The following is a 15,256-nucleotide window of genomic DNA, read 5'->3' on the forward strand; positions in this document are numbered from 1 at the left end:
CTTGATGTGTGGAGTGTGTGGTTTCAACTCAACTTGAGCATCATCAGGTGCATTCGAACGATTAAGTGGATCATCAGTAATCCTCATAATCTCATCTTCTGAGCAAAAATTTTCACCTGGTGTTGTTGACTCTGCTGCTTCATCATTAACCAAGTCAGTTGCAATAGTAGATGCTTCCGCTACTTCTTCGAATACTGTAGGCTCTTCAACTACACTTGGTTCCTCCATTGTATTGTTCTCATAACTTTGCTCTTGAAAATGATCATTTGTACTCATATCCTCATCAACGGGTACAACTTTATATTCACATTGAGCATCGTCAACATATCTATCAGTAGATATGTTTTTGTGAGAATCTTTAATTTCTTCATCAGCAACATCTTTAGCAAAATTGATATGTCCATCAATAGACATATTACTATGAGCATCATTATATCCATTAGTAGATATATCAATGTGATGTGATTCCGCTATTGGTTTTTCAAACTGACTCTGCAAGCTTTGTGTGGCGGCATTCATCATCTCTTTCTGATCTGTCTGATTCATCTTCATCATTTCAATCATCATATTCATCATATCTTCCAAAGTGACCTTTCTCACTACAACATTCATTAGCTGACTCAAATCTTCAGACATTTGTTCAGCTCTGATGGCCAACTTCAGAAGCACATCTTTGATTTTATGACGAAGTTTGTGAAAATCTGGATTTTCAGGAAATCTCTGATGGGGTTGAGGGGTGGTATTAACAGTTACAAGTAATTCTATGAAGTTGTTCTTACTTGCATCCCTCAACATATCAGACAATATTTGCTTATTTTCGTACCACTCTTGCTCAATATTTCTGCATCTTTGATCAACTCACAACCTTTCATCCATGGACTCTAATTTCTCTATAACTTCCCCCATTAGTATCATAACTTCTTTGTAGGATGGTCCATTGGTTGCTTCAACTTGCTATGGTGGCATATATTGTTGCTGAACACTATTTGGAACATATGGTTGCTGAGGTGGACACTTAGAATATGGTTGTTGCTCATATCCCAAAAAAGATGATCTAGGATATAGATCATTAAATTGTCGTAAAGTTAACCCACTTGTATCAGGTGCAGAAGTAGGTGTGACAATTTGTTGCTGATAATCATATGAATCACGTGGTTGCTGTGGATAGTAATCATAATTCACTTGAAAATCACACTGTTGATTAATTTCATATGAAAAACTATTTTGCATTTTTGAAAGAGGTTTTCTGAAAAGAAATAAGTTGAAAGCTTGTTGAGTAGACTTCCAGGAAAGAGAGGTGCGTCTCAATGGACAACTTAAGTACCTTGTCTTTCCTTAGCCAAAGTTTTTCCCAACTAGTTTCACAAATTTCCCAACAAAATTCCTCAAACAAAAACTATGCTTAAAAAAAAATAACTAAATAAAATAAAATAAAATAACTAAAGAAAAAAAATGTTAGTACAAAAATTGAGAGAAAAAAAATGTTAGTGATAAAACAAAATCAAAATCAAAATCAAAAATCAAAATCAAAAGAATAAAAATAAGAACTAAAATGATAAAAATTCTAACCGTGTTCCTCGGGAGAGGCGCCAAATTTGATAACGCTGTCGTTGACGCGATCAAATTAATACTACTTATCTATAACAACTTCAGTATTGTTAAGATAGTAGTCAACAGAATAGAAAGGGTAAAGTAACCCAAAGTCGTCTCCCAACGAACACGAAATTGATTTTTAACAAATTAGTTCTTATAAAACTATACAAGAGTTAGTCAAATAAAATTATAAAAAAATATAGGGGATTAAGATAAACAAAGATAGAAATAAAATTTAAAAGATAAAAAGAAATAAAAATAATAGTAAAGAAAATAGAATGATTCCATTGCTTTTTCAAAATAGATTCATCATCGGTTATCTAAAGATTATTGCTCAATTAATTATTGTTATAGATTTACAAATTAATCAATGTAAAGTCTCAATTAATATGTTGGCGTTCTCACTTTTAACCAAAGTACAGTCTCAATTAAAAGTGAGAACTTTTAGATTATCCACAGTAAATTCAACCAAAGTACAGTCTCAATCAAATTTACTATGCCTAATCATGTCTATTCTTTTATCTTCTCACCAAATAAAAAGCTTAACTAATCAAAGTAAAGTCTCAATTAATTGTAGTTAGAGTAAATACCTTTAACCAAAGTAAAGTCTCAATTATTGGTAAAAACTCATTTAATCATATGAAAGTTTCTAAATAAAATCAAAGTAAAGTCTCAATTAAATTTAAAAACCCTTGAACTCATATGATCAACATGCATATAGATTTAAAATCATTACTTTTTACGAGATTCAAAGATAAAAGACATAGATGAATTAAAACCTCAACAATAATAAAAAGAACAAAGAAATTAATTCATTCTAACCTCAAAATCCATAATGAAATTACAATGGAATCAACCTAAGAAGTTTAGCAATCCATGGAATACAAAAGAAGAATAGAGAGAAGAAAAGAGAGAGAAAGGAAACGAAATTAGGCACCCCTAAGGGTTCCAAAACTCCGAAGTCCCGAGCTTGTTTTTTTTTTCTGCTTCTCCCTTGGTCTCTTTATATAGGAATTGGACTGGGCTTTTCTGTTGCTAAAATCTCTCAAATATCTTTTAAAATAAAGATAAAGATAAAGATTTAAAAATATTTGGAGAGATATAGATTGTTTGACAAATATAATTGGTTGATAATATCAATATCTAATATAATTAAATTAATTAATTAATTAAAGATATATGATAAATTATCACCAATTAGTATTTGTATTAATTTTCCAAATCAACCCTTTGCAATCTCCTTAAATTATCTTCTAAATAATCCAATATCTTCAAGATATATTTGTTTGTTGTGTAACTAAAAAGATTCAAGAAGATCTTGTCATATTTAAACAGATTTGGTAGTTATTATCTTTTAATATTTTATGATATAATTAAATAAGATAATTATTTAAAAATATCAAATAAAATATCTAAAGATATATTTTCCCAAATTATCTTCTATCATAAAGATAAAGAAAACCGCAAGGTCCAATTTTTTTGTTCCTCTCTTCTTGGTTTAGCCAAACTTCTTCACTTTTCCAAGTTTTTCTTGTCGTCTTCATGCAATGCTTGGCCTGAATTTTTGTGCTTTTGATAATTTCTTATTCTTTGATTTATCTTTAAGGTGTCATGAAGCTTTAATCAATTTATTTCCACACCTCTAAATGAGCTTAAAACTTAACTTTAGCTGCATCAACAAACGTTAAAATATCCAAAAATAATTTATGCAGCTAAAAATCACTTTTTAAGACATTTTTATCACACAAGCTCAAACAACCTAATTATCAAAATTATCAATTAAATCACTCTTTAGGCACACAAATTCAATTAAATACCCAGAATTAAACATTAAATGAGGGCAAAAATACGTACTCATCAATACTCAATATTAATCAGGTTTTTTATTTTATTTTTCTTTTCTGAAATTAAATTAAATTTAATTGTTCTTTACTTGATGCTTGAATTGTGGAATGGTGATTTCTCTGTTTCTCTCTTCAGCTTCGGAAGCGATTTAGGAGAGCTAACAAGCCTCCTTAAATCATCGATACCAAATAATCATGATTGTTGTGCAGATCAATGATCTAGTAATAAACTATTTTAGTATATGCATATTGATTTCATGATTTGAGGTTGATGTCCTTCTTGCAACTAATATTTATCTTTTATAATTTTAGTAAACCAGTGATGCAAATGAGCCTGAGTCTTCTATGGGTACAAGAGGATCATTTGGTGGTAGCAACATTTAGGGTGTTGATGATGTTTTATAGGATGAAACTATTTTAGTGTATTATGAACTTTGAGTAAGTATGGATTAAGTTGTAATTGTTTCAATTTAAATTGTTTTTATGTTAATATGTTGATTTTGAGAATCAAAAGTTCTAATGATATATATTCGAGCACTTTGGTTAAAGTATTTGATTGAAGTGTACAAAAAAATATTGTTGATATAAAAATACAAGTACCTCAAATGGTGACATACATTGTCAAGTATAGTAGGAAATTCTAATTATAAATAAAATATTGTTTTTTATGAGATTTGAATAACGCAAGAAAAATACAGGAATAAATCCACAAATTAAATAATACAAACGAAACAGGTTTTATAATCCTTGAATTGTGGAGGGTATTACCCCTACAAAAAAAATGAAAAACAGGAATTTTGGAATCAAATAGGTTTATGGAAATAAAGGAGGTTTTAAACCTCCACAAAATAATAGTCATGAATAGGAGAGGTTATAACCCTCCATTAAAAAACTTCCACAATATAAACTGGTACTAGGGGTTGTAGAAAATCTCCACAAATAACTTGTGGGGAATCTATCTGTGGAGGTTTGAAAAACCCCTACAAAATATTTTATGGAGGGTAAAAACCCCCACTAAACGAAATTAAAACCTCCACAATTTAGCTTTTTTTTGTAGTGACATATAGGAGCCTATCCTTGAATTATTTTGAAAAAAAAATAATGTAAAAATCTTTGTAATGTAATTTTTTTTTTCAAAATCATACACATATAGCGAAATGTTTCATGGTTTTTGCTAACCATTGCACTAAATAAAATAGTTAAAGAATCATTGAATGAGTTTTTAAAAATTGTGACATTCAATGAATTAATAAATTGTATTGAGTCTATATTTTTACAACATATTGATCGGTGTATTAAGGAATTGTATTGAGTCTAATATTAATTTTCATAAAACACTGACATAAATATATTGTAAAATCTAAATATTACATTTTTTTATAATTTTTTAAAACTTTAATTAGAATTTAAATATGGTTACTTGTAATTTATTTACTATTATAATTTGAATCTATCAAAATAGTAAATAATAAACACTAGATGACAATACTCACATCATCCATTAATTTCCGAATGACAGTAAAACTTATAATGCATATACATTAATTTCTGAATGACCCTTATTCTCCTTATTCTCCTTTTGATCGTGGGTGGGAAAATCAATATTTTTTTCTATTCTTATATCATTAGTTACATTTTTTTTTCTTTATTAAATATATTTTTGTTCTCATAAACAAACTATTCTTAATGGATTTGGATAAGTTTTGGATTGATTTACCTCGAAATACACAACAATACATGGATGGATTGAATAAATTTCTGGACTTTGCATTTGCTAATAAGAGCGTTGAGGGTAAGATAATTTGTCCATGTCCGAAATGCAATCTTAACAAATGGCAAACTCGAGGAGCAACATATGAACACTTAATTCTTCATCCTTTTCCAAAAGGGTATACATTTTGGCTTCTACATGGTGAGACAAATTATGTACAACATACAATTTCAACACCTCCAATTTTCCAATCGAATGAGGATAGAGGTTTTGCTAATGATCCCATATGTGGCATGGTTAATGATGCATTCGGGAATTTTGTAAACACTCAAAATGTGGACAATCATGAGAATATGCGACCTAAATCAAGCCACATGATGCCTGATGAAATTGCTCAGTATATGAAGTTTATGCATGAGGGATAACAAAGTTTGTATAAAGGATGTGACAAATATTCTAAACTTTCTTTCTTGCTCAAATTGTACCATATCAAATGTCTATGCAGAATGACTGACAAGGCAATATCAATGATACTGGAGTTGTTAGCAGATGCTTTTGATTATGCTAAAATCCCATCTTCATTCTATAAAGCTAAGAAAATCATTAATAAGCTTGGCCTTCATTACACCAAAATTGATGCTTGTCCAAATGATTGCATGTTATACTATGGAGAAGATAAAGATAGGGAATTTTGTATGAAATGCAATGAATCTAGATGGAAGAAAACAAAGAAGAGCAATAGTATTGTTGGTGTTACTAAAAGACAAAAGAAAGTTCCAGCTAAAGTTTTAAGGTATTTTCCATTGAAGCCACGCTTACAACGAATGTTTATGTCTTCTAAAATAGCTCAGCATATGCAATGGCATGCATCAAGAAGTACACATGAAGGCATATTAAGGCATCCAAGTGATTCTAAAGCATGGAAGAACTTTGATCTAATGAATCCTCAATTTGTTTCAGACCCTCGAAATGTCAGACTTGGTTTGGCTACTGATGGGTTCAATCCATTTGGTGATTTGAGTACATGTCATAGTACTTGGCCTACTGTACTTATACCTTACAATCTTCCTCCTTGGATGTGTATGAAGCAAAGTTCATTCATTCTTTCCATGATCATTCCTGGTAAAAGAGCACCAGGAAATGATATAGATGTATATTTAAGGCCATTAATAGAAGAATTAAAAGAGCTATGGAACACTAGGGTTGAAACTTTTGATTCACATAAGAAAGAAGTGTTTCATATGCATGCAGCTATATTATGGACTATTAGTGATTTTCCTGGTCTTGGAACCTTATCTAGGTGGAACACACATACTGGGTTGGCTTGCCCTAGGTGTAATTTTGACACAACTCCTAAGAAGATTCAGGGTAAATTTTGTTTCATGAATCATTGACATTGGTTAAATACAGGGCACAAATTTAGATTATGCCGCAATCGTTTTGATGGAAGTGTGGAAACTAGAAATCGTCCTTTGAGAATATCAGGAACAAATGTCTTACAACAAGTTCAGAATCTTAATATTGTATTTGGGAAAGAACCAGAAGTAGAGGAACGGGTGAAAAGACAACAAAAAGGTCACCACCCTATTGATGGCCCTCTACAATGGAGGAAAAAGAGTATATTTTTTGAACTTCCTTGTTGGGTGAACAATTTATTGCACCACAATCTAGATATTATGCACATTGAAAAAAATGTATGTGATAATGTGGTCTATACATTATTGAACCAAGGTAAAAAGTCAAAGGACAACCTAAAGGCACGAAATGACTTAAAAGATTGGGGTGTTAGACCTGATCTTTGGCCTGATGCAAATAACAGATATCTTCCGGCTATATATACATTGCCAAAGAAAATAAACATATATTTCTGAAAACATTGAAGAACATCACTATTCCAGATGGCTACTCAAGTAACATTAGTAAATGTGTTGATGTCAAACAATCTAAGCTTGGAGGATTGAAAAGTCATGATTCTCATGTTTTGATGGAGCAACTTTTACCTTTGACAATGAGGAAGACGCTCCCTAAAGAAGTGTGCTCTGTTTTGATTGATCTATATTCCTTTTTTAAGCACTTGTGCAATAAAGTTTTAAAAGTGGATGAACTTAACCAATTGCAAAATAGAAGTGTTCTTACATTATGTCACATGGAGATGTTGTTTCCTCCTGCATTTTTTACAGTCATGGTTCATTTGATTGTGCATTTGGTGGAAGATGCCAAGATTGGAGGACCTGTCCAATATAGGTGGATGTATCCCATTGAGAGATATTTGGGAAAATTGAAGTCTTATGTGCGTAACAAGGCTCAACCTAAAGGCTCAATAGCTGAAGGCTACCTAGCTGAAGAGTCCTTAACCTATTGTTCTAGATATTTAGATGAAATTAAGACTATATTTAATCAAATAAGGCGTATTGATGACGAACCTGACACCATGGCATCTAGTGTAAGTGGTTTGTTTCCACCAGTTGGAAAACCAGTTGGGGGTTTTACTTACTTCTCTTTATCAACAAAGGAAAAGTTACAAGCACATCGTCATGTATTGACTAATTGTGCCCAAGTTAACCCTTTTCTTCAGTAAGTACTTTATCTTTATAAATTTTTATAATTCATCTACATTGAGGACTAACCATGTAATTATTTCATTTATTTAAATTATAGAATTTAGAGAAATTGTACGAAGACAGTTAAGAAGTCGTACACGATCATCCTCTATGATAGATAAGAGGGTTCATAGAGAATTTGTGGAATGGTTTTCTCGTCGGGTATGTCTAATTTACATTCTTAAATTTGATAATATTAAAGATATCCAATTATGTTGATTATATTTTTCTTTTTTTTTAGATAAAGAATGACTTAAATGGACCTTACTCAGATGATTTAAGGCTCTTAGCTATGGGTCCAATTGATTGTGCAAAGCGCTACAATGCTTACAATGTTAATGGCTTCAAGTTTCGTACGTTAGAGAGAGATGATGGACTTAAAACACAAAATAGTGGAATATTTGGTACTTTTGGGACAAGGAGCTATGCAAGTAGCATTGACAATCAAATGCAATTTGGGGGTGTGCCTTATTATGGAAAATTGGTAGACATAATTGAGATCAACTATAATGGTTGATTCTTCGTTACTTTGTTCAAATGTATGTGGGCTAATACAACTACTTCTAGAGGGATTATAACAGATGACTTGGGATTTAGATTAGTAAACTATACACGTTTAATACACATTGGTGATAATGATGATGATGATGAACCATACATTCAGGCTGCAGAAGCTCAAATGGTTTATTATGTAGTGGATGAATTAGATAAAAATTGGAGCATTCCTGTGCATCTAAAGCCACGAGACTTATATGACATTGGTGGAGATAATGATGTCACTTTCCATGAATATGAACCATTTGAACAACAAAATTTGGAAACTTTATTTCCAGATGGAGAAGGGAATATACAATTAACAAGGTCATACTGAAATTGAACATTTCTATACTAGTTTTTGTTTAAATTATCATCCATATTACTTATACATGCATTATATTAGATAATCATAATTTAATGAATGTGAATTGACTTGTATTAATGTTATTGTTTATAAAATTTCTGATGATGAAGAAAATATACATGAAGAAGACTAATGGCAAAGTTTCAGCCCCTACCCAAAATAGAAGTGGCCAACCATCATCTATAATGTGTCCACCTGCACCTCATCCATCTTGCCCAAGTAAGTTGACTAAGTTTCACCACGGGTTTCACCTATAGTAAGAATTGAAAAGTTTCACCTACTCATACTCTAGGGCCTAGTAATCCACCTCAACTTCCGTTTCAGCCACAGTCCAGCATAACACCTCAATTTGCATCTCACACTAGTGTAGAATTCCCATTTTACCTCGCCTTATATGCCTCGGTTGGCCAGGAACCGAAGCATATAATGGCGCGGTGGCTTATATTATTGGACACTATTAATGTTGTTGTTGTGTTGCTTTGGATTGTTTTCTATAAGTAGGAGTAAGAAATGTAGTATAATTTTTGTTGATAGATTGAGTGTTTTATAATGTTTATGTGTTTTTTACGATTTTAATAATAGATTGTGTTTTAATATAGGTCACTGCAATAAAGTCACAATTGGATGAACAAAATAAACGAAATGAAGAACGTGACAAAAGACTTGATGCAATCATGAACTTCTTTTCTCAAAATTATCAAGGTCAATTGCCTCCTGAGTTGACTATGTTCAATCCTGCACCGGTAATGTTTAAGACTACATAACTTCTTTTATTTTTCAGAGTTTACATTTGTAATTATGATTCACATTTATATTGTAGGTTTCTGATCAAGGAAGTGTGCCAACTAATACAACAAGTTCTGGACATAAGGAAAATCATATGTGATAGTTGAAGAATATAATATAATGTGGAAGTTAATTGAATCATTTTATGTTTTGAGAACCATTGCAGTACTTCATGATAGTTTTTGCTGACTAATATTGTACTTGAATTTGAATTCGTATATTTGTTATACTTTGATATACACTTAGTCATCTATAAATAATTTGTCAATTTGATGAGTTTATATCTATTTATGTATAATTACATTAAATATAGATTAAAATAATAGAATAAATGTAAATAATTGTGATTGAAAAAATATATATGAATACATAAATGATAAATGAGTAAAAAAAATATAATAATAATAATTTAAAAATCTATAATATCTTACGGAGGTTTTGAAGTCCAGGGTATTTTAGGGGGTTTTGAAACCCGTGGTATTTTATGGGGGTTCTGAAACCTATGTTATTTTATGGAGGTTCTAAAACCCATAGTATTTTATGGAGGTTTCAAAATCCATGATATTTTACGAGGGTTTCAAATTTCATGGTAATTAACGGGGGTTTTAAACCCACAAAACTTAACTGAGGTTTTAAAACCTATGTTAAATACAAGAGGATAAAAACCCTTCGTTATTGATTGGTGCTTCCTGGGGTTCGTAAAAACCCCAACTAACACATTCTCCAGGGATGGTTTAGCGGGAGAAATCGAAACCCCGGGTAATGAACTTAGTAGAGGTTTTAACCCTGGGTAATGTAAAAATAAACCTCCGTTAAAAATATTTTTTGTTCTAGTGTAAAAAACCTTCCACACAAGTGAAAACACCTTTAAAGAGATGAAAACCTTTTCAAAGCTCAAACAAGTGGCTCGGCCACAACACTCTAGGAAGACAAGGAAAAGAAAACTACTAAGACAAAACAAAGATTACCTAAAGACAAGCAAGCAAAACTCAAAAAACAAGAAAGTTTAACTTCTAAGGAAACTTGTTTTTAAAGACAAAACTTGAACAAGACTAAAACAATGAAAAGCACTTCTAAGGACTTTATGGAAAGCATTTGAACAAGCTAAGATTATACCTCAAATCATGCATACACCATGAAAGATCATAACCAAGTCAAAATATGGAACTAATTTGCCAATATCACCCAAAATCCAAGTATAAAATTAGGTAGCATAACACCTAGTAAAAATGGCCAAATGGATTCACCAAGCATTGTAAAAGCTCTCGGCCAAACTGTTTTTGGTCTTGAAAACACTTTTTTTTTCAAAATTAGGTACTTAAAATGATGAGAAGGATGTTTTAGGGTGTGTTGAAGACTTAGTTCCTTAAAATTAGGTCAAAATCAATTTGAAGGAGCATACAACAACACAAGACATAGATCTCATGCAATAGTTCGAAAACTTAGAAACAAGAACAAGAAAACTCAAAGAAGCATATGACAAGAGACTCAAGCAAAAGTTAGACACATTTAAAGACTCAACATGACATACACAAAGACACAAAAATGTAGCTATCATGCATTTAAACTCATGGATTTGAGGCTTAAAGACTAAGTATCAAAAGACATGTTATCCAACCACATTTAGGAGCAAAAGAGTCACAAAACCGAAGCCAAAATTGCCACAACATAACCTGAAAACGTTGTTTTTCGTATTCTCGGTAGCTCTGACCTTTGGTCACTCATTTGATCATAACTCTCTCCACAGAACTCCAAATGCGTTAATTCTTTTTTTTTTGGAAACTAGACTCACAGAGCTTTCTTTTGATATAAAGACCGTTACTTTTGGACCACTGAGCTAGCTGCAGTATTTTTTTTCAAAAACGCACACGTTGCTGGCAACACTGTTTTTATGTGGACCATTTAAAGATAACTACACAAGACAAGGTTAGAACATGAAAACACCATATTCAAGGACAACCAAAGCTCTAGATACCAAATGATGAAGGATTATATTGTTTCCTTTTAGAGTTATGAATATGGTAAAGTTATTTAAGAAAGCTTTTTGAAAATTACCACTGGACATTAAGATAGCATGCTATCTAGATGTGAAGGTTCATTTCTCAAGCTCATGAAAGGAAGAAGAGAGTTGAATTCAAGCTTAAACACACACGGCAATAACAACACTTAAAGAGCAAAATGAAAGAAGAAACAATAAAAATGGAAAGCATAGATGAAGAATGGAAGAAGCACATCACTCATAGGGGGGATCTAAGCCAACCAAACCCTAGAGATGAGTGATGGTGCCGCCACTTGCAAGCAAGATAAGGCAAAGGTGAGTTCACTTCTAGGAAGGAGAGCTCACGAAAATTTGTGGTTGAATGCACAAAGTTTATAACAAAATGATCACAAGACAAGTAGCACCCTTTAAATAGGAGTTCATAGGGGTCCTTTAGCAAATACAAAAATATGAAAAGGGATTAACTAGAAAACCGTAAACCTAATGTGAGAGTGAGTCTTGGCCAAGTGAAGGAAGGTGATTGGTGGAGGCATTCCCATGAGGATTCTAGGCCAAAAGAGGAAGGAGACCAAGTGACTTTCTAAGGCATAAACCACAAAGGCAAAAGGAGACAAGGTACATGTCTACTTTTGCTTTTGCTTTATGCTTTTTGCTTTCCTCTCTCTTCCACTTCATCCAAGTGCTCCAATCACCAAGTGCCACCTAGCCATGCTCTACTTTCTCTTAATTACCTACAAAACAAGACAAACAAGGATTAACATGTTGGTTTAAGTTAATCTAATCTTGGTCAAAGGTCAACTTTGGATCAAAGTCAACAAGTCAACCAAAATAAGTCAACTAGAAACCAACTTAGGGAATTCAAGCTAATGTAATGCAAAACAAAGATAAAGGTGATGGAATAGAAGACTCCCCTCTAGACATGCTTCTAGTGATCCTTCTTAAGGGAGCTTCTAAGGAGGTGGTCACGCCTTCATCAATTTCTGTAAATGTTTAAATTAATTTATAAGTAGGTTAATAAACTATTTTCAGGTTATCATCTCCTTGTAATAAATTATGAAGATAAATTATACTTAAACTTACATCACAAATGCAACACTTTACTTTTAATTTATTTTCAATAATTGAAATAACTTATGCATGAATGCTTTCATCATAAACACTTATAAATTTTGGTGGTGTTTGAATAAATTTCACTCTTAAATATTTATGACGGAAGAAAGCTGTTAAAATTAATTGAGTTTCTCTAATAAAGTAAAGTCTACTTGTAAATTTCACTTCTTGACGACATTAAATGAAAAGACTTCTACAAAAGCTGACAGTACAAATTATATGAGAAATATTTAGAGGTCCCACTTTGTATACATCAAGTCTTTGAGTGCAACTTTTATTTATATATATATATATATATATATATATATATATATATATATATATATATATATATATATATATATGGCAACTTCTTTGGTTAATACCAATTTGTTTTAGAATGGAGCATTGCTTACTCTAGTAGGGTTGTCTTAGTTCACACATTTAAGGGATGCCAATGGAACACCTGACCATGTTGTCTCTATGTGTTTTGGATATGGAAATTTCTTTTAATTATTTTTACTAGATTTTATTTCTTTAGCTTCATGAGCAAATACTCTTGCCATTAAGTTCTTTTGAGGTAGCTATAGTTCTAAGACCTGGAGTTCTAGTTTTCCACAAAAAAAAAAAGAAATACTCTTGACAAAAATGTCAAATCTGAGAAGTTTTCTTAAGTTTCCGTTTCCACAAATAATTATGAAATTATTGTGTATTTTTACTTCCCTTTTTTTTAATGAAATTTGTTTGTATAAGAAACAGTGTAAGTGAAAGTAAGAAATGAACTGTATATATCTATTTTTTTTTGTGTCTGTGTTAAAAATAAGAAACAACATGAAAGATGATTTTCTTAGAACAAACAACCTTAATGTTTACCTTTATGGAAAGGATTATTGGCTCCAGTGGTTACTTTGTAATGTGATTTCTTCCAATCTCTCTTGGCACAAATGAAATTTGGTGGTACATTGATGATTTGTTTGTAACATGTCCCTACTCTTTGACAGAACTATTGTATATTGTTGCAAGTTCTGGTCTATATCCCTCATCTCAGCTTGTTAATTCACCCCTTTACATGACTATTCTTCGCCTTACAGCATAAAATTTTGTAACTGGTTGATGGGTTATTTATTCATAGAATATTGTTAATGATTGCAGGATTTATTTGATGTGGTTGGTTAGGTGTTGGACACTTAATTTTTTATAGATCGATGTAATACATTAACCACTGATATGGATCTGGTTTAACTAAGATCTGGTGATATCCAAACATCAAGTCTATTTTAGAGAACACTATAGCTCCCCTCAGTTGATCCAACAGATCGTCAATTCTCGACAGTGGGTACTTATTCTTCATGATCAGTTTATTCAACTAATGGTAGTCAACACACAACCGTGAACTGTCGTCTTTCTCCTTTATCAAGAGAACAGGTGCTCCCCAAAGGTGATGCACTAAGTCAGATGAAATTCTTCTCAAGCAGGTCTTTTATTTGCTTCTTCAATTTAGCCAATTCTGCTAGCGCCATCCAATACGGTACCATGGACACTAGACCAGCTCCAAGGATGAGATCAATAGTGAAATCCACATCCTTGTTGAGCGGTAGTTTTAGTATTTCGTCTGGAAAAACATCTGCATACTCATCCACCACTAGTATGCTTCTAATTTGCTCAGTTGTACTCTTTTTCTCTTTTTGAGCGACAATCATGAAACAAGTAGCTCCAGCTTCTACCTCCTTCATCACCTTCTGAGCTGAGATCAACTCTAGTTCTACTGTCTTTGGGAATACCACACTACGACGTGCGCAATCGATAACAATATGGTTGCCCGACAGCCAGTCAATCCCCAAAATCATGTTCAGACCCTCCATTGGCAAGCAGATGAGATTCACCTTGAACCTGCGGCCTGCCACTTCCATAGGGCATCCCACACACACAGAAGTGGTAGACACCTCGCCAGACGCTAGTGTCGCAACTATTAGCTCGCACCTCAGCTCTCACAGCACAAGTCTAAGCCTCCTCACGCATTCATTAGACACGAATGAATGGGTGGCCCCTGAATCAAAAAACACAACAACCTCGTGACCAAACAACAAACAAGAATGCTGCACTAGGTTACTTGACTTGGTTACCTCGGTAGTCGTCAAGGCGAACACACGCCCTGGTGCTCTAGGCCAATCCCCAACGATTTTCTTGGGTGGTGCACCTCCAATTGGTTTCTTGTTAGGACAGTGACGTGCGTAGTGTCTAGTTTGATCACATAAATAGCACTGGCCAATGCTAGAGCCTCCTCTGGAACTGCCAGAGGGTTTTGGGCAGTCCCTCCTGTTGACATGAGAAGCCAAGGTGGTTTGCTTCTTGAAGATTTGATGAAGATTGAATAAAGCTCTTTTGAACTATCTTGAAGCCATTAACATTGGAATGAAGCCTACATTGATGAAAGAAAGGAGATTTGATGATATTCATGTTGATCAAGGCTAGAACGTGTGTTCTCCACATTGTTACATCATTAAGAAAGTGTATTTGATGTTTGTAATTCATATTATAGACCTTGTAGCATTAATTAGATGTATTTGGTCTTAGGTGTGTCTTTTAATCTGTTGAATGGTTTTTCAGCAGGTTAAAATGTCTCTTTTAGTCTGTTGAATGGTTTTTTAACAGGTAAAAGGGTTGACTGCAGTAGTCTTAAATTGCAACAAATTCAATCAATTGATTTAGTTTTTAATCGACTGATTTCACTTA

At 32.7% G+C, this 15,256-nt stretch overlaps 1 protein-coding gene, 1 long non-coding RNA gene and 2 pseudogenes across 2 annotated transcripts; 3 read left to right on the top strand and 1 right to left on the bottom strand.

Moving 5' to 3' along the window:
- Nucleotides 1–5,123: 5,123 nt before the first annotated feature.
- Nucleotides 5,124–7,019, top strand: LOC146886941 (uncharacterized; annotated as a pseudogene).
- A 113-nt stretch (nucleotides 7,020–7,132) lies between these two features.
- Nucleotides 7,133–8,782, top strand: LOC114180564 (uncharacterized; annotated as a pseudogene).
- Nucleotides 8,783–9,258: 476 nt separating this feature from the next.
- On the top strand, nucleotides 9,259–9,647 carry LOC146886942 (uncharacterized). Its single transcript, XR_014994227.1, has 2 exons — nucleotides 9,259–9,392; nucleotides 9,470–9,647. It is a non-coding gene; the product is annotated as an uncharacterized LOC146886942 (long non-coding RNA).
- A 4,327-nt stretch (nucleotides 9,648–13,974) lies between these two features.
- Nucleotides 13,975–14,433, bottom strand: LOC114180563 (uncharacterized). Its single transcript, XM_028066871.1, has one exon. The coding sequence runs from the start codon at nucleotides 14,431–14,433 to the stop codon at nucleotides 13,975–13,977; it is 459 nt and encodes a 152-aa protein (XP_027922672.1).
- Between the last annotated feature and the right edge of the window lie 823 nt (nucleotides 14,434–15,256).

This window comes from Vigna unguiculata, chromosome 4 (assembly GCF_037176805.1).
Source record: "Vigna unguiculata cultivar grain cowpea cultivar isolate G323 ecotype 2 chromosome 4, ASM3717680v1, whole genome shotgun sequence".
Taxonomy (NCBI): Eukaryota; Viridiplantae; Streptophyta; class Magnoliopsida; order Fabales; family Fabaceae; genus Vigna; species Vigna unguiculata.

Coding starts and splice junctions, on each gene's coding strand:
- LOC114180563 (XM_028066871.1), bottom strand. CDS start 14,433: ATGGAAGTGGCAGGCCGCAGGTTCAAGGTGAATCTCATCTGCTTGCCA.